General features: G+C 39.0%; 2 protein-coding genes across 2 annotated transcripts; both read left to right on the top strand.

The window, feature by feature from the left end:
- The first annotated feature begins 1,072 nt into the window (after positions 1-1,072).
- On the top strand, positions 1,073-3,301 carry LOC132983096 (cytochrome c oxidase subunit 6B1). The gene is made up of 4 exons (XM_061049345.1): positions 1,073-1,200; positions 1,679-1,814; positions 2,507-2,607; positions 3,012-3,301. The coding sequence occupies exons 2-4, from the start codon at positions 1,709-1,711 to the stop codon at positions 3,063-3,065; spliced, it is 261 nt and encodes an 86-aa protein (XP_060905328.1). The 5' UTR covers positions 1,073-1,200; positions 1,679-1,708; the 3' UTR covers positions 3,066-3,301.
- Positions 3,302-8,051: 4,750 nt separating this feature from the next.
- slc2a3b (solute carrier family 2 member 3b) lies at positions 8,052-18,819 on the top strand. The gene is made up of 11 exons (XM_061049268.1): positions 8,052-8,207; positions 8,359-8,519; positions 11,956-12,060; positions 12,564-12,724; positions 13,269-13,509; positions 14,374-14,536; positions 14,701-14,888; positions 15,998-16,102; positions 16,197-16,298; positions 16,416-16,619; positions 16,708-18,819. Exons 2-11 carry the CDS (start codon positions 8,496-8,498, stop codon positions 16,957-16,959), a joined length of 1,545 nt encoding a protein of 514 aa, XP_060905251.1. The 5' UTR covers positions 8,052-8,207; positions 8,359-8,495; the 3' UTR covers positions 16,960-18,819.
- The last annotated feature ends 503 nt before the right edge of the window (positions 18,820-19,322 follow it).

Here is a 19,322-nt window from a genome sequence, read left to right as displayed (position 1 = left end):
ATTACATCTGTAAACAGAAATAAACATTTATACGGTGCTCTGTCTGGATTCAACAGAAACATGGTGTCACTGTTTAGATTAAGATTAAGATTAAGATTAAGATTTGCTTTTATTGATCCCCGCAAGGGGAAATTCTGTTTTTACACTCTGTTTATCATGCAACACACACATGAAATACACACATACACAAACAGGATCCTATGGACTTGCACTAATGGAGAGATGTCAGAGTGACGGAGCTGCCCACAGCGGGTGCTCCTGAGCTGATGGTGGGGAGGGGGTTTGGTGCCTTGCTCAAGGGCACCTAGAGTTTAAAGATATCATAGAGGTCTCATAACTGTGAGAGATTAACAAGAATTTGGCCATATAGATATGAAACTACATTGTGATTTCATTGCGATGCTTTCCAAAACACACATAGAGAGACCAGTTTGAAGTTTTGCTGAAAAGAGAATGAAGGAAACACATGCAGAGAGACAGGAAGCTAGAGGGAGCAACAGTGACACCTGTGATCTTTGACCTTGTCTTCAGCAGGAAAATGGTTGATGGACAGAGAAAGATGACTGTCACTCGGTCCCAGTTGGGGGGTATGTCCTAAATCTGAATTTCAAGACCTATCAATACATCAAGAAAGGCCAGTAACCCTTGACCCATTTATACAAAAACACTGACTTACACTAAACAGAAGCTTCAGTTGCATGTGGAAAAGGCAAAAACAGAATACAGGGCAACTGAGTGATGTAGTCACATATAAGAAAGAAATGTTTGATTGCTGGAGTTTAAAAAAAAGAATAATAAAACTTTTAACACTTTGTTCATCGAAATAAGATACATTTGTGTTTTGATTTTATTATTTGTTATTTGTTTTTTATTATATATATATATATATATATATATATATATATATTGTCTGGAAATAGCCATTTTCATTAAAGATCATATTTGTGTTTTGTGTTTTATTCTATTCAGTTAAAACGACAGTTATCTTCTTACACAATAAGAGTAGAAAACAGGCTCCAGGCCGTTTAGTTGTTTGTTTTTTGCTTAGTTTTAGAACAATTAACCGGATTTTAGAGGCTTGTGAACTCAAGTTAGACACAGGAAGAATACATGACAACAGGCATCCCAGAATCCTTTGCGGGTCGACGGGGAAGGACATCTCTCTGAGTGAACCGAGGACACATCACGAAGCACGTCAAGGTTAGCTTTGCGTCTCTACCAAATGTCTGTTCCTTTTACGAAATTCACGTTATATTTGTTGTGTTTTCTTGGTCTGAATTATCCCATTATCTTTAAAAAAAGCTGTTTTTGTTTTCAAATGTATCGAGTATTCTGAGATATTCATGCGATATCAAATCCGCAGCGAGCTAGCGGCTAGCGTTAGCAACTCCACTGGAGACTTCGCTAACTTTTTGTAGTGAATGTATTCATGTAACAGTTCTTATATTTGTTTTTTATAAAGAGACCAATCCGAGTTAAATAGCCACCTTCTTGGATTTGTCCAAAGGTTTTCTAACTAATCAATACAGTACGTTGTAAAGCGTAAACAAAGCTCAACTTAAAGGAACTCTAATCACAATCCTATTTTTAGCTTTGCCAGTAAAGGTTACTCCAGCTGACAAAGTGTTTTATAATCATGTTTCTGCTGTGCATTCATATATTCTCTGCTTTGTTTCAGTCTCGTTGAGTTAAATTGAAGGTCGTAGAGATGGCTGAAAACATTGAGGAGAAGATTAAGTCATACAGGACTGCTCCCTTTGACGCCCGATTCCCCAACACCAACCAGACCCGCAACTGTTACCAGAACTACCTGGGTGAGGAGACCCGGGACCTGGACCCGGACCTGCATGTCGTTACTCACTTTTTAAGACTGTTTAGAAACTGTCAAGATAAAGACTGAGTTGCCTGACCTTTTTATTGTGTGTTGTGTACAATGTTAACTCACTTATGTAACATTTACAATGTTTTTCCACTAACTGCAGAACGTGTGTTTTCATTTAGCAAAACCCATTTTTCATATAAAAGCAGCAGCAATTACATTAATATTTAATAGGCATGTTTCTTGTTGTTTAATTAAGACAACCTAACCTATTCTATAAGCACATATTTCATGGTGCAAATTCATGTCAACAGTAGAGAACCTTAAAAACTGGTCATCGTTTTTTATTGTGGGCAGTTTCACATTAAAACATGTTGAATATGACCTTCACATGACATTGGCTGTATCAATATAATGTTGTGCATGTTATTCCCCATGTACACCAGTGCACTCAGTATTTGGTGGATCCATCCATCATGATAGCTAATGAGAAGTGGTTGTTACTTTCTGCCTCATCTCGCTGATAAAACAAACTGCACATCTTAGATAAGGACTGGTTGTACTCTTTAGTTGTCGAAACTGAACACTGTCTTCCTGGTACTGTTTTTCCTGGGATCTCTAATCACTTCTTTTTTTCTTTTTTTTTACCTTTGATGTTGATCTTAATTTTTTGTGTTTGGGCTCTAGATTTCCACAGGTGTAACAAGGCCCTGTCAGCAAAAGACCAGGATGTGGCTCCCTGTGACTGGTACCAGAGGGTTTACAAGAGCCTCTGTCCCATGAGCTGGGTAAGTTTGTGTTAGGATTTGGTTCTGATAGTTTCCTTAGTATGTTCAGGTGTCTTTTGTTTAGGACCGTGGACAATATTCATGCTAAAACCTTGTTTAAGGTGCTATATAGCAAAGGCTGACTGTTGGACCACGTTTTTTTTTCTTGATGCCTCATTAAGTTCTGTGCTTGGCTTTTGATTTTTTTTGTCCTCTATGCAGTCTGATGTAGTTTGAGATTCTCTGAGACATTAATCTGAATGCATTTAAATCTCAGAGTTGGTAATCAAACCTTTCAATTGAGTCGAGATTTGAATTAGCTGTGAAACTGTTCTAACACATCGTCTCCCAGCGTCAAGAACAAAGGATACCTTAGCATGAGTATATTTAAAGATAGGGCTAATGTTTTCTCTTATCTCTAACAGGTTTCCAAATGGGACGACCAGATAGAGAATGGAAGTTTCGCGGGAAAAGTCTGAAATAGCCGTCCGGTTATAGATCAGGACAGTCCACTCTTGCACATTCTGTTACGTGCACCTATACCTCTGTTGTGTGCCTAAGGACAACTTCAAACAGCTACATCATCATCATCATCTATGTTAAAAACACGCACAACTTTTTAACCTTCATTTAAAGGTCGGAAATTTGCATGGCGTGTCAATTGTCATCATTTTTTGGTGGTAAATCAATAAATAAATGTTGGATTTCATTAAAAGGCTCTTGTTAATGATTCATTACTTTATCATATAGGATTACCTTATGAGGACTTTTTACACACCACACATAGATAACTCATTATTGTCAATCTGTAGCACACTTTTAGTTTGGCTGCTACTGTCGCTCAGGCTGTTGAGTACCGTAACTATATTACTCTATGAAAACTATTCATATCATAATTGCAAGCAGGGCAAAGGGTCATGGCAGAAATCATACAGATGGGCAAACCTATTGTTAGAGTGGATGTAAAAAGAATCCTTAAACTTAATTGTCTCTTTTATTCCAAATCCTCTTTTTATTTATGAATACTACAACAATAATAGTTTTTATTTAAGAATGAACCAGTTATCTCATTTGTTGCCATAAAGTTTCTCATTTGCAGATTCGGTCACTTGCAGAGACCTGCAGTAGCTCTGGATGACTGAACAAAGCCTCTGACTGTCTTAGTTATTATACTGCAGTGATACACACTTATCTGAAACATTGTAAATTCAATCTTCTCCTTTGAGAATTATATATTGTGAGAACTAAGTTTTTCCAGAGGGTGGCAGTGTTGTTAGATAAACAAAATGCCTTTTTATATGCAATACTACATGTTTACCAGATGGTGGCACAATATCTCCATTGACACTATCTTGTTGAGATAAAGTCTGTTGATATTCAGTAAGTAAGCATATTGTGGACTTGCATCTGAGTTTTTGGATGTTTCAATCTTCTGAGTCAGTGCTTTGCATAGATCATTAGCTTAGTTAGGCAGTGTTGGCAGGGTGTTAGTGATGCATTGTGCAACTCTAAACCACTTTACTGAACTGATATAAGTCTGAGCTGGATATATTTAACTTTGTCCTTTGATTTTTTTCTAATGAAAGTAGAAGGTTAAAGATGTGACAAAGAAAGCCTGAAAAAAAGAAGAATCACTTCATTTTCTGTTTCATAAACATCTGAATTAATTTGTACTCGTAGCACTGTCCTTAAAGGTGTAGCATATCAGTGTTTCCTTAAACCAATTCAAAAAACATTTGTCTAATACATGTTCTTTTATTCATGTCTATCTATATAATTCTTACATACAGTATCAGTATGACACATTCCATAAATATTGACCTGGAGTTTGGGCTTGTTTCTTGTTGCATATTTCAAAATTGCTTCAGAATGCAACTTTAACCTTGAAGGTCATTATAAGAGACAGGAAGTCTTGATTTATTGAGTTGCGTGGTGTTACAGTTTGTATGATGGCCAAACATTGGCACATCCATCTTCATTGCACAATGATAACCTCTATGTGATTATTATCATGTAACCATATCCTTCTCCTCTTTCAGTCTGTCCAGACTTGCCAGAGAGGGTGTGTTCTCATTATCTGCGTTCATTCGAGGATCACGTCAAATCCTTCCCAGGCTCTGCTTGTTATTTACAGTCTGTCTCAGCTGTGGCTAAATAAAAAGTTGAATAATATGGAACTTCAAGAGAGTTAAAAATCGCATTAAACAACTTTGATTAGTTTGTGACCACATGAAAATTGAGTATGCCATGTTCAGAGTTTTCTCTTTCAGGTCTAGTGTCAACATGAGTCAGTGGCAAACACTAAACACAAGATGGTACTGCTGCGCCACATTTAGAAGAATCAAACTGCTGAAAACTCATAACGATGCATCGTCCCTCTCTCACAGATCTCCATCACCCATTAGAGCTTCAGGAGGACTACATTACCACCATGTTGACCCTAAACCACTCGAATACCACCAAAACATTTGATTTTAGATGTAGAAACGCAAACGAGAACTCATGTTAGACACGTTTGTTAAAATCTGAACGTAACAGAGATGTGTTTAAACTTAAAAAAGAAACATTTTGGATTTTTAAACATGACTTAAATGATTTTCAGAATCACAAATACTTTATTGATCCCAGAGGGAAATTCGGATCTGAATGTTGTGTTCAATGTAGTACAAGCCAGACCTATCGGTAATTAAATAGATTTAGTGAAGAGTGGAAACAGAATTGTTTTTCAAATAAATGTTTTTTTGCAAGTCAGGTATATATATATATATATAAAACATTGTTTGTGTACTACTATGGTCAAAATAAACAAGAGGAAGACGCTCCTTGTTGACTAAATCCTATAGGAAGCTACCAGCCTGCAGTAAGAGAGAGTTAAATTAACATATATATTGAGTGACTGACATTTTTCGATTTAAGCATGTGTATTTTCTTATTGGCAACAGTCCACTACATACACACATGCACATATTCTGGTCCACGACAGGAAGTGGTTTGTTGTACGTAACAAAGTGAAGGAGATGGAGAAAGAGTGAGTGCATACCTTACTTCACCCCCCCCCCCTTCCTTCTGTGTATCTTTCTTTGTGTATCTATGTTTGCAGATGTCTAATAATTTGAGAAGCTCAAGCAGTCCAGGTCACCAGAGGGGATCCTGCAGGATCAGTTTCCTTGGAGACAGCTCAAAAGATCCAGATTGGATGATGGGGCAGAGATGTAGGAAGTTCCTTGTGACGACTGAAGAGTGTCGTAAGCACTGAACCTGAATCCCATCTCTCAGTTAGTTCCTCTTTTTTTTTTTAGATTTACGTAAGTGCTCGTCTCTCATGTCGTGTCTCAATGAATTATCTGATTACCAAATGAGCATGGCAGTTCTAGGGAGGGGCCAACAGGGGCCAGTGCCCCTGTAACACTGAGCTTAGTCCCCCCTGTGGCCACCCCTCCAAAAGGAAAAGCCCCCCTCATAACACATACACAGTATTTGACTCACAATCTAGTATTAAATACTGCTACTGAAACAAATATCAATCATGGTATTTTATGTTGTGGTATTTAATGATGTGCGCTTTTATTTGTCATAATGTTGTTTTTTTTAAAAGCGATCATCTTTGTCTATTTTTCACCTGGGTTTAATGTTACCCTCTGACAAAACAACTGGCCCCAGTTTGGCCCCATCAGTAAAAGTGGTGTGGAACCGCCACTGCAAATGAGATTCTTACGCACAGAAAGGGAAGGAGCTGGACACCTCTAACGAAATGTTTTAATGCAGTGACTAAACATTGATGTATCAGGGTGACTCTTTTCCTGTCATGACCACATTTCATATGAGGTCAGATACAGTTTAAAACCCACTTTATTTAGATGATCAGCAAATATGATTCTATAGTTAAAGTAGTAAATTAACAATTGTTCACCTAGTTTTAATGTCAGAATGTTTATGCTCAGATCTTAAACAGATGTATTTATGTTCGTATTCACTGTGACTTCAGGATTACAGTTTAACTGTTTGATTTAACTAGAAAACAACCTAAAAGTGTTGGCCCCAAGCATCAGGTACAACCGAGTCAAAAATCCCAGTTTTTAGTCATTGATTCAGATGAGTAAATATCAACACCCATAATAAGGTTGAATAGGTAGATATACAAAAAAAGGAAAAAAGGAACATGTACATATAATCTATACATATAATCTATATGGTACGAACAGGCTTTCCAATCTGAAAATATTTTTTCTTAACAGAAAAAAATTTTTCAAGAAAAAAAAAGAAAATGATAAAATGACTAAAGCAGAGAAAAAGATTCTATTCAACTTTAAATGCTAACTTGTCCAAGCTTAAACTGGAGTACCTGGCTTCCTGACACCTGTCAATCAAAAACATTAAAAATGTAAAAAAAAATGCTGAATCAAAACAAAGCAGCATCTCAAGCTGCTCTGTAGGGGATTTAAAAATGAGCCTGCAGGGCCTCTCGTATTTCTGGAAAACCTGTCAAATTCCTGACCTGGATTTATGTGGGCTGTGAAGATTAGACATAGTTGATGAAGAATTAGGAGGGCTCTCCATTTGTTTGCCACCCACTGAGCCGGTCTCATGATTTCTGCATGACCAGGCTTTGTATCTGAGCTACGTGCACATTGCCTTTTGTTCTCGCGCCCCCGGTGGCCGGCCGACGGGCCAGCAGCAGCACAGAGACTCCTTTCACCCGAACCGTTTGTTCTTCATCTCTGGTCCGTACTGTACGCCCGCCCGGGCACGTCCCCCTGCTTCAGCTGAGCGGAAATACGCATGCGCCGCTGCCACACACATTACGACACCAGACGACAGAACCCGAAGTGACTCGGCCGGATGGGAGGTTTGACGTGCGTCTTTTTACGCACAGGGGAGCTTCCAAACATGTGTAATAGAGAAGTAGAGGCTCTGAGACGTGCCAGTGAAGTTGTATCAGTTATTATAAAAAAACGGAGATAGGAATTGGGACTTAATAGGCTATGTATGTCACCAACAAGGGAGGATTAGACTGGTTTACTGGGTACACATAGACTGGCACACTTCGCACATAACGGTAAACAAACATTTATTTGTATTCAATGTATTCAGTTAATGATGAATACTATGCACCATTAACTTCCGCTGTTTGTTTCCTTTAAACAATTTTCCCCAAACGTTAACTCGATGTGTCTAATTCAATTTCAAACTTTTATTGTCATATCATTGAAATAAAAGGTGACTTTACTTTAGCATGTTAAAAGTCCAGTTTGTCAACAGCATCACCTGTACGTCGCGCATTGTGGGTTATAAAGATAAAGATAAAGATGAAGATAAACTTTATTGATCCCCCATGGGGGACATTTCTGCGTTATTTGAGTCTCTTTAGCCAATTCAGAGGCTATTGCGTGCTTTGTTTTGAGGAACAAACAAAAATGAGTACAGCGACAGTAATTTGGTGAAAAAAGGGAGTTGCATCACTATTTTCTTTAAAATGTATAATTGGAGAGAGCAGAAGAGGAGGGTGAATACGGAAGCAGAGGGAGGGGTTTGCTGTCATTTTGGGCACCGAGTCCTGTTGAATGCAGTGAGTTCAGGAAAGTGCTTCAGCTGTTACAGTGCTCTACAACATCGGAGTTCAGGTCTGTAGGATTTTTAGTCTTTCTCAGTATGACTTGTAGAGTCAGGGTATTATTATAATCTACAGGATCCTGTTCTGATGCTGAAGATGCATCAACTTTTATACTTCAAAAAAAAAAACACTTATTGTTCATGTGTTTATTGTTATTTCAGGTTGTCCTGCTGCCTTTCCCCCACATAGGTGTGTCTCATTAAGGACTAACAGACCGCTCAGTCTGAGAGGCTTCAGATCTGAAGTTCCCTTCAAGTTTCTTCTGAATATTTGCTAAATCTTCTTTCGAGCAGCTAGGATGGAGCGAATGGAGGATGAGAAGGTAAATATAAATATTACTTACTTCTCTCACTGCTGTTTTAGAAGTGTACTTTTTGAAACTAATTTCAACCCTCAAACCCTTCACATATGACCCTGCTGTGTTTCTGTCTGTCATAATGCCAACTGTTTCCTGAGGAAACAGTGTTACTCTTTTGAAAGTGCTTCTTTTATGTAGAGCTTCCGTCTTGTGCTGAACACCTCCAAATGAATGAGAGTGTGTTATTTACTAGTCAGTGCGGCAATTCTGTATTTTTCCTATCTGGCAAGAGCAGGGGTTGGTTCTGGGAGTTAAGCACTTCAGGACATGACTAACAGAGGCAGAGTGGGAGACAAGACTATTTGATGGCAAGTTTGAACTTGAGCGTGTTGTACTTTCTTTTCATTCTTTCTTTTTATTTGTGTTCCGCGCAGATAGGAGGGATAAGGAAATAGCAACACAATGAAGGAAGACGGTGAAGCAAAGATAGTATGTCTTAAAGCACATAAACAGTCCAGAGAAAAGGGACACACTGCTAGTGATAACAGGCTACAATGGGAGTATAATTAGTCAAATTGTGAATTTGATTATGTATTTGATATCTGGAGTGACTGAACATTTGCCTCCTGCCACATGCTTTTGAAACCCTTTCCTGTGGGTTGTCTTTTGAAACACACTGCAAGCTGTTCCTGAGTTTGCTGAGTGATTTCTTAATGTCCAAAAGCTGTGTTAATGCAACAACACACCAAGTCATATTTAATATCAGCCCATACTCCAAAAGATATTTGTTTGTTGTTGTCCAGAGGGAGGCAGGAAAAGTATGGAGGCAAGAATGTCTTAAAACTGAGAGAGAGATGCGGCGTGACGTAAATATGGAAGTTAAGTGTTAAAGAAAAGGGATGTGTCCCTCTAGAAATACAGAAACTGCAAGTTGTTTGGAACCACACAGCAAATCAGCAGATGAAGAGAGTAGATGGAGAGGTTTAAATTCAATCAGGAAACAGCAGTAACAAATGCACCACACGGTTCTTTTAGTAGCTGTTCTGGAGCTATCAGTCAGATCACATTAACCTAACGAGCAGACAGAGTTTTATAATTACGTTGATTTGTGTTTGCTTGAATGTCCATATTGTTTGAGCAATTAAAACTCAGCTTAAAAAGTTTGAGTGGCAAGTCTGTGCGTTACTTTTATATTTCTAAAGATTTATCAGTAACATTTAGCGTTGAGAGTGATTATAAGTTGTATAATACCATAATACCAACACTAATATGAATCACCTTAAGTTAGTATATTGAGCCACATTATTTGCTTGACTGGCTGCTAGACAAGAACAAAACAAACACAAATGTACCATAATGATTTCTTGTCTGTGGATTCACATGATGCTTCTCATTCAGCCGCACCCTCCCTTATTAGAGTGAGCATTGTAGCAAGAGGTGGATTAAACATTGCTATAGTCACAACCTTACTCAAATCTCCTCGAGTACAAATGTGCCACACCCCAGACGACCTCAGGTTCCACTATATGACGCGTTCTTGGGATTTAATACAAATGTGGCAGTCATGGGACTATCTTTCAATAACAGATTCAATATGTTAACGTGAACCCAGTCTAGATGGTTGGATCCCTTCTTTCCATATTCTAATGTCTCTCTGTCTTCTTCGATTACCAGAGCTTTGTATTTCCTCTTCATTATCACTTTAACAAAGTTTGCAGCGCTTCCTGCGTCAATGTGTCAGTCCGTTCACGTGACTGTGACATCAGTATGTTCAACTCCTTACTATATAGGACAGGGCCATGATGTCCTTCTTACAAACAAACTGTGGCCTGATTACAACTGATTATCACTATCTCTTTGTGACAAAATATTCTATTATCGTGTATTTAAAGTAGTTATCACTACCTCGTTCTGACCCCTGTAATTATTTATATTGTCACTTAATGGAACCAAATAGGAGCCGCCGTAGATACCGGGCACTTAAAACACACTTTTAAAAGAAAATAAAGGACCTTAGGGTGTTAAAGGAGGAAAGAAGAAATCGTTTGATTCTGGAGATCTGATCATTTTGAACTTGCCTGTGATTCTAAAATAATGATTATAGTGGGGGCAGAGTTTCTGTTTCATGATGTTTAATGTTTGAGGGGTTGGTCCTTTAATCTGTGCAGATAGTGAAACAATGTAAACTTAGACATCTCATTGTTCTTGTCTTTGTTTTGACTTTAATGTGATATCATATTAAAGATTTCAGAAACACAGGACAAGATGTAGAAAATCCCTTATGTGCAAGCACCTAATAAAAGTGTACCTAGCTGGAGAATGTAGACATCGAGGGGTTTTCAAGTGGGCACCCTCCTTCCTCAACGTTTCGTTGATAAGCCCACGACGTCTCAGGAGGGCTCAACAGTGAATTCTGGCGTCCCAGAAACACCCCCCTCTGTGTCAACCTGGACTGCTACCTTGGGGCCCAGCAGGAGTCCTGCCTCTTCATCCACAGCCACTGGCTGCTTCTCTCTGCTTCCTCCGACATAGCTTTGGTTGCTGCCTTCAGGATCTGACCTCTGATTCCTAGGTCTCTGAGCAACCTCATTGCAGATGTCGCTACGAACCCCCGGCACCCCACCTAAACATATTTATTCAGTGTTTGAGTGTTTCACTAGAGTTGAATAGCGGAGTCAGGCTTCAAACAGGGGCAGATTTAAAAAAACAAAAAACACAAGGATTAATATGGACGATTAAAATGGATTACCCTTCATTAATGAGCCCTTTTTCAATATAAGACTTTGACCATTGGACTCTGCATACAAATAATTATCTTTACTAAACTTCTTAGAAAGTTTATGTTTGACAGTGAATTTAAAAGTGACGTAGTCACTGGGTTAGCTGCCAAAAAAGTGAAACTTTGATTGGGGATTTCCATTTTTGGCAAGAAGCCTACACTTGGTTTACTGGAACATATAAACTCATTTAAATCAATTTCTCACTTCCGGTTTGCCTGGTTGGATACTTTCACATATTGTAAGTTTCTCCCCTCCTGCAGGCCCTGCGTGTAACAGATTAATGTCCACTGTATTAGCTTGTTATTATGAGATAAGCCAACTTTAATTCTCAGACCAGCAGGGAAAAAACGCTCACAATAGGATTCAGTCTTATTCTCTCAGTGTGTCTTTAGCTCCTTAACTGAGAAATACCTCAGAGCTGCAAATCGCGGAGCCAGAGCGGTGTTGTAACACCTAGCTCCCTCACAGCAGTGGTGCAGAGAGCTGAAAACAAGGAGGGAGGGCAGATGTAGAAAGGCTCATTGTGTGGAGTTACCAGTGTCACTATAAACAACAGGAGCTTTGTAGAGCCAGGAACAGGCCACATTCAGCACACACACTGAGGGCATGATTGTATATAAACCCCATCCCACTCATTGTTTGAATTCACCAAAATCATCTGTGTTTTTGTCTCCAAACAGCCAAAGAAGAAGTTGACAGCTTACCTGCTCTACTGTGTATCCACTGCAGTCATTGGCTCGCTGCAGTTTGGCTACAACACCGGGGTCATCAATGCACCAGAGCAGGTGTGTTTGCATGCACGTGTGTGAATGGGTGTGTGTGTGTTTGCAACATGATGGCCACACAGCTTAACAGTTACTGATGTTTAATGTTTCATTGCTCAATGACTTTGGAAAAGCTTTAAAGGAGTGGGCATACATCCTGGATTAATAAGAGTTGCAAAACCACATCTTCTGTCATTTTCTGATAATTATAATAATGTTCTTATCGTGATCGCTGTGTTGAGATTTATTTCAGCATCAATCATTTGTAGTTCTGTGGCTTGTTATTAAAATGACCCTGAATCTTAGTTAATTGCCTGACATGACAGTTTTTCTGTAGTATTTTTTGTGAACACCTAAGTGCTAATAACTATACTGCCCCCAAGTGGCTGTGTCAGGAATTCCCCAAAACACACGAAGGAAAAGCTCTGTAGCAACTACAGTACTACACCTTAGATGATTTACTTTTGTCATAAACCACATACAACTTTTTAAACTCTTTACCACTCTCATCTTTGGTTTTACAGAAACTACGGAGGTTTTTCCAGAATGTGTCCATGGAGCGGTACGGGGAACCTTTCAGCCCAGGAACAAACACCATGGTGTGGAGTTTTGCTGTTGCAATCTTTAGTGTGGGAGGAATGATCGGGTCTTTCTCCGTTGGAGCCATGGTCACCAAATTTGGCAGGTAAAAACATTGGAAAATTAGATACCGTGGTAAAGTTAAATGTTTTAATGTATGATAGCAGACATTAATTTAACCAAGTTCTTTGAAGGATTATTAAACAAATTCTCTTATCAGAATGTGAGATTACGTTCTTTATTTGGTTTACTACTGATTAGTCAAAGACTGAACATGTTTCAGTAACTTTGGAAATAAGATAAATCATGTCAGACATTTATCATCAAGAATGACAAACATTCAGAGGGTTCAGACTCGAAAAGATGGTATGCAAATGTATCTATTTATTCATTCATTCATTTGTTTGTTGGTTTGATTGTTTATTGCTACAAATGAAAAACTTTGACTTTGGACAAAACAATATGTTGATGCCACCTAAGAATCTAGGAAGTTATGGTGGGCACTATTTTAACATTATTAAAAATAATCTGCAGGTTAATTGGTAAAATAAATATTTTGCTGCACTGCTCATTCCCCTCAGCAAACTATCCAAACAAATGTTTTTATGGTTCTTTCCTTTCACTAACCTTTCCTTGCCTCTCCTCTCCAGGCGTAAGTCCATGCTGCTGGTTAACATCCTGGCTATCATTGGCGGAAGTCTGATGGGACTGTCGGTTGTGAGTCAATCTTTTGAGGTCATCATTGTTGGTCGGTTGATCATCGGCGTGTTCTGCGGTCTGTGCACCGGCCTGACCCCCATGTACGTTGGCGAGATCACCCCCACAGCCGTCAGAGGAGCCTTCGGCACCCTGCATCAGCTGGGTGTAGTTATTGGCATCCTGGTGGCACAGGTACGATATTGAGATCTGGTGTATGTTTTTTATTTTGCATTGATTATATTATTGGTGCTTTTGGTATACAGTGGAGCAGAATCTGTGGAGTACTCAAGTACTCAAATCTTCTCCTCATCTAGGTGTTTATAGATTAAAGTCATATTAATGATCATACAGGTGCATCCATACATTTTATCTACTCCATGTTTGTGTTAACAATTTTCAGTTGTCTTCTGAAGCTTTTCGACTTATTTATCTCATACCCCTAGAGTTGCAAAATCACAAAAATACAACATAGAAATAGGCTATCACAATGACCAACCAATTTTTTTGTTTTTTTAAATCCTCATGATCCCATTATTATGGGAATACTTGGTTGATAAAAGAATCATTTGTGATCTCGATAAAACAACCAGAAATTACTTCAAGAAAATGTAGTGTATGGGGCGCTGGTGGTGCAGTGGTTAGTGCGCGCGCCCCATGTATGGAGGTTGTCATCTCAAAGCGGGCAGCCCGGGTTCACATCCCACCTGTGGCTTCTTTCCCGTATGTCGTTCCCTACTTTCTCTCCCTGATTTCCGACTCTATCCACTGTCCTATCTCTCCATTAAAGGCATAAAAAGCCTTTAAAAAAAAAAAAATGTAGTTTATAAAATGTATGGACCCTTGACCATTTAGGGCTTCCGTTTTGAAAAATAAATGGAAGCAGAAACGACCTCATACATTTCTGATAAATGATAAAAAGGTTTACAGGAGACGAGCTGTAGGACTTTTTTTTAGAGATAAACTGCCCTTACTAATGTGCACCTCTGCGGTTGTGTTTGTCAACAAAAAGAAGACAATCAGAACTATATTTAATGAGTTGCTCTCTGTGGGTTTTAGATCTTCGGTCTGGAGTCTCTGCTGGGCTCAGACAGTCTGTGGCCTCTGCTGCTCGCTCTCACCATCCTGCCTGCCATAGTGCAGACCATCATGCTGCCCTTCTGCCCTGAAAGCCCCCGCTACCTGCTCATCGTCCTCAACCAGGAGGAAGAGGCAAGAAAAGGTTAGCTTTAAAACAGTTTACATTATATCAACAAGACATACAACATCAATTCTTAAGGTGACTAAATCAAAAACGTCCCATCAAGCTTTTTGTTACATAATATTTACATCATTTATGTTCTTACCCTCTCTTCTCTATTTATCAATCCTGTCTTCCCCCTGTAGCACTGGTGCGTCTGCGCGGCTGTGAGGATGTGAGTGATGACATTCAAGAGATGAAGGAGGAAGGGATGAAGATGGCCATGGAAAAGAAAGTGACCATCGCTGAACTCTTCCGCTCTCCAAACTATCGTCAGCCCATCATTATCGCCATCATCCTGCAGCTCTCTCAGCAGCTGTCTGGCATCAACGCTGTGAGTTCACATCATAATATACTGTATTAAAAAACAGAGTGTTTGCAATGTAATTAACAAGTGTCAGCCAACATGAAGTGATTGGGCAATCTTCAAACGTGGCATCTCGTAAATCTTTAAAGGAGCATTCACTGCAAGGATACAAATGTTTGTGACAACACACCACAAGAGCTTCATCATCGCTTCAGGCAGTGTGAGATTGAGTGGAATAAATTAGGCCACGGAGGGTCAATGGAAAGACACAACACAGTGGTATTTAATAGGTGTTTGGTTAATGAGGTCATGTAACCCGGCTGACTAAATGTGTAAGCTGTTGCTGCGTCTGACCTGACAATCACAGTTAAGCTGCTGCTGCCTGCCGCTAAAGGCTGCACTATCGATTGAACCAGAGACATTAACATTCATGAGCAATACCAACAAACACCACAGCAGCTCGTACATAAAGCAACTTCTGGACGTTTCCTCTGTGTAATTATTTCAAAGGGTTAAAGCTGCATCACATTTTTTACATTACGGCGCAAGTTAGCTTCTTTGAGGTAGCTGTTATGTTTCCATGGCCAACAACCTAAAACAAAAATAGAGAACTGTTCTAATTTTCTCTCATCTCTTCGATTTGCGACAGTTACACATTTACAAAATGTTTAAGCTAGCTAAAACGCTCTGAAAATCAACTGAACACCACCAAACCGAAACTAAACAAAAGACAGACAAACTTAGTTAGTAGTTAGCAAACACAGAAACTAGTTATTAGCGAGCAAACACAGTGGCGCATTGAGCTGCAAGAGTTATTTCTGTCATAATTCTGTTAGGAATTGGTGGCGAACGAAGCAGAAAAGAAATAGAGTAAATATTGGACTTAGATAAACTAGCCAGACATAAACACAACCCAAAATAAATGCTAATGTTGCTGTTTGCCTGCTGAATTTGTAAACTAGCAACTGTTTGCTAACATGTTAGCATTAGCGATTAAAGTCAATAGCAGTGAGTTTTCGGTTAAAAGCTTGTTGTTTTGCCTCAAAGCAGCAAAAGAATCATTTACTCTGGGTCATTGTAATGTCATATTAAACTTATTTCTTTCACAAGTAACCTCTAATTTTCTCCCTTTTCAGGTCTTTTACTACTCTACAGGTATTTTTGACACTGCTGGTGTTACTCAACCCATCTACGCCACCATAGGAGCTGGAGTTGTCAACACTGTGTTTACTGTCGTCTCTGTAAGTGACTGAATGCTTGTTTCTGTGTCTCATTACAAGGCAGCTTTTTTAAATTATGTGATTATTAATACATCTTTTGTTGTTTGGACTCCAGCTATTCCTGGTGGAACGGGCAGGCCGAAGGACGTTGCACCTGATTGGCCTGGCTGGAATGGCTATATCTGCCCTCCTCATGACCATCTCGCTTTCTTTGGTGGTGAGTCATGGTTGAATGATTTGTCTCGGCCTGCAAGTTTTTTTTTTTATCAGAATAAAAAGTGTCCCCATTTCTGCCTCATTACATCCTTAATCTTTTGTTTTTCTCTCTGAGCAGAAGACAACACCCTCTCTGAGCTACTTGGCCATAGTGGCTGTGTTTGGCTTTGTTGCCAGTTTTGAGATGGGTCCAGGTCCCATCCCATGGTTCATTGTGGCTGAGCTTTTCTCCCAGGGGCCCCGACCTGCTGCAATGGCCATCTCTGGTTTCTCAAACTGGACTGCTAACTTCCTGGTGGGGCTTGGTTTCCCTAAACTCGAGGTATGAAGACATTCTCAATAAAATCTTCAGAAGTAGAAGCAGTATGAAGTTTTCATCACTCACAAATATCCTTCTCTTCTTCTCTCAGGAACTGTGTGGTCCTTATGTCTTCATCATCTTCATGGTGCTTCTCATTGTGTTCTTCATATTCACCTACCTGCGAGTGCCTGAGACCAAAGGAAGGACCTTTGATGACATCGCTCAGGGATTCGCTTCAAAACCCGCAACATCTCTGGACCCTGAAGCTATGGTGGTCGGCCTGCCAGAGAACAAAGAACCTTCACCCATGTCCCCGACAGAAAAGGTTCCCATGGTGGCTCTTCCTCCAGAGAAGCCCTGAGAGAGGAAGAAAGAGAAGAGGGTCCAAGCATATAGATATTATAAGGAGTTATATTTTGTAACTCACAAATGATACAAGTGTTTTGTGTTTAGATAAAGCCGACTCAGTGTTTTAACACACACGATTTTAGTCTTTAATATATGTTTTAGAGCACTTTTAAAAAATTACATTGAGTGTTTTTTTAAGGTTGCCTCGTCACAAAATGCTTAAAAAATAGTCAGAATCCCCTGTAGTCCTATTTAAACACGGGTCAAACTTAACTGAATTACTTGTACTTAATATTTGTTGACATTCCCAGGGCCAACTGCACGCATATTGCCATATAAGAGGATCAACATATGTTCAGTGTTAAGTCCCAGGTCCTCAGCTACCCCCAGTGTTTAAAGGTTGCAGGCTTTGGGGGGGGGGTTTATGTATTGAGGTCAAGCCTGAAAAGCCGGTTTTTGAGCCTCGGTAGGTTGACCCAAAAAAAAAAAAAAAAAGAAAGACTGACTTGCTTGCTGTCCTGTGTGCCTGTCTGATGTGCCTTGCTACTGAGGGTTAGGGAAACATGTTGCTTTAGGTGGACAATAAAAACATGGAGGAGGTGCTGCCTATTTTACATAAATGTATTTAAGCATGTAGAGGAGAACACATATTTTGTCTCAAGTGTGACACAGCGTCCCCTGAGAGAAGCGGATGCTTGTGTTTGTTTTTGATTGTTTTTTTTAATTCAGCAGCATTTGAGCTGATAAATAAGTAACAAAGGAGAGTTTGGTTCACTGGAGTTGTCTATATCAACTACATTGTTGATATGAGATGTATGTGAAGTCTAGCACTGCCCAGCCTTAACAAAGTATTGCTATATACTACTCTAAAAGAACACAGCCTAACCTCTTGTTTTTTATGAGTTTATTACAGGGTAAAGCCAGAATGTCTGCTACTGTTTATAGTACCATTTACAGCAGTTGGATAAAGAAACTCAGGTGGTCACTTGTGTTCTACTGTACATTTTGCATCAGACCATTACAACAAAGAAAATGCATTCATCCATCCCTGTACTTGAACCTGTTATGACATCGGCACAAAGCAGTTACTTTCATGGAATAAAATATCTTACAATCTATACAATAATTTTACATCAAATCAAAAGTGCTTGCCCATGTTTAACAGATGTTTGAGGAATGTATTGACACACATTCAAGTCTACTGATAAATACAAAACCACACAGATTTCAGTTTAAGAGATACTAGCTATGCGGGATGGACATAACACTAAATGAATTGTATTTTCTTTGATGGTTAACGCACAAAAATGCCTTTTCATACATATACATATTTGTTTCTAATTATCTGAATCATGTGTATATATTGTACAATCTCCACTTATTGCATCGCGATCAACTGTTTCAGCACAGTTTACATGCTTCTAAAGTGTTATGCCAGTGTTTGGACATTTGCATCTTCCTCTTGATGTTCACATTCACACACTGGAAGCACTTTTCAGTGTTCAAACTTAGCAGTGTTCTCATTTGCACTTTTGCAGTCTGACTTCTTTCAAATGATTGCTTATGTTATATGTTGCTGCTGTTACTTGTAAATATACTGTTTGTGTTCAGGTGTGTGCATTGTTTCAGTCATTTGTGTCTCATTATACTGTTCCATCTGTTACATCTACAGATTTTTCTTGCACCCTGGAACTACTGTTACAATGGTGAATGTCATAGTAGGCAGAAGTGAGATGTGACACAAGTTGTTCCTGAGACTCAGAAAAAAACCTTTACTGTTTTTTATTATAATATCCTCTGTTCACCTGCTGTAATAATACGAGTGATGCTTGCTTTGAAAACTGAAAAGGAAATAAAATGTGCCACCTTTTAAGGGAATGTGTGATCTTAATTATCAGCATGCAGTTTATTTTCTACCATGAGTCAAAGCAAATTCTCTTCTCGTAAATGTTTAATTTAACAAATTTGTCCCGTAAAAATGCCAAAATAGCAAAAAGTATTTCCCGTGGATAAATGGTCAAATACGTGTAATAATATTATAGACTGTAATATTATTTGTAATAATATCGCTGGGTTAGTTGGGCTCCTGAATAAAACTTAAAAACACGATGAGTTGGACGGCAAACATCAAGCAAGTGTTAAGTCCCACTAACCAATTTGTTTATTGTATCTGTGTGTTAAGATTTCAAAAAGTTTTACCAAATATATATCAAAGGAAACTCAGGTGTATTTTTTAACTATCCAATAATTACAAGTAATAATGACACTTACTTATGGGGTAGGCTTATGTCTTTCTCGCTGGCACAGTGAAAAAAATTCTTGCTGAACAAAATCAGAAAGTTTTAATTGCACTCTTAATGACTCGAGGACCATAAT

This window comes from Labrus mixtus, chromosome 11, assembly GCF_963584025.1.
Source record: "Labrus mixtus chromosome 11, fLabMix1.1, whole genome shotgun sequence".
NCBI lineage: Eukaryota > Metazoa > Chordata > Actinopteri > Labriformes > Labridae > Labrus > Labrus mixtus.
Note: the sequence above shows the minus strand (reverse complement) of the source record. Positions and strands in the feature narration are given on the sequence as shown.

Excerpts from the sequence above, each read along its gene's own strand:
- LOC132983096 (XM_061049345.1), top strand. The coding sequence starts at position 1,709 with ATGGCTGAAAACATTGAGGAGAAGATTAAGTCATACAGGACTGCTCCC. Across the intron at positions 1,815-2,506 it reads CTGTTACCAGAACTACCTGG|ATTTCCACAGGTGTAACAAG; the intron begins GTGAGGAGACCC and ends TTTGGGCTCTAG. Across the intron at positions 2,608-3,011 it reads GCCTCTGTCCCATGAGCTGG|GTTTCCAAATGGGACGACCA; the intron begins GTAAGTTTGTGT and ends TATCTCTAACAG.
- slc2a3b (XM_061049268.1), top strand. The coding sequence starts at position 8,496 with ATGGAGCGAATGGAGGATGAGAAG. Across the intron at positions 12,725-13,268 it reads ATGGTCACCAAATTTGGCAG|GCGTAAGTCCATGCTGCTGG; the intron begins GTAAAAACATTG and ends TCTCCTCTCCAG. Across the intron at positions 14,537-14,700 it reads GGAGGAAGAGGCAAGAAAAG|CACTGGTGCGTCTGCGCGGC; the intron begins GTTAGCTTTAAA and ends TTCCCCCTGTAG.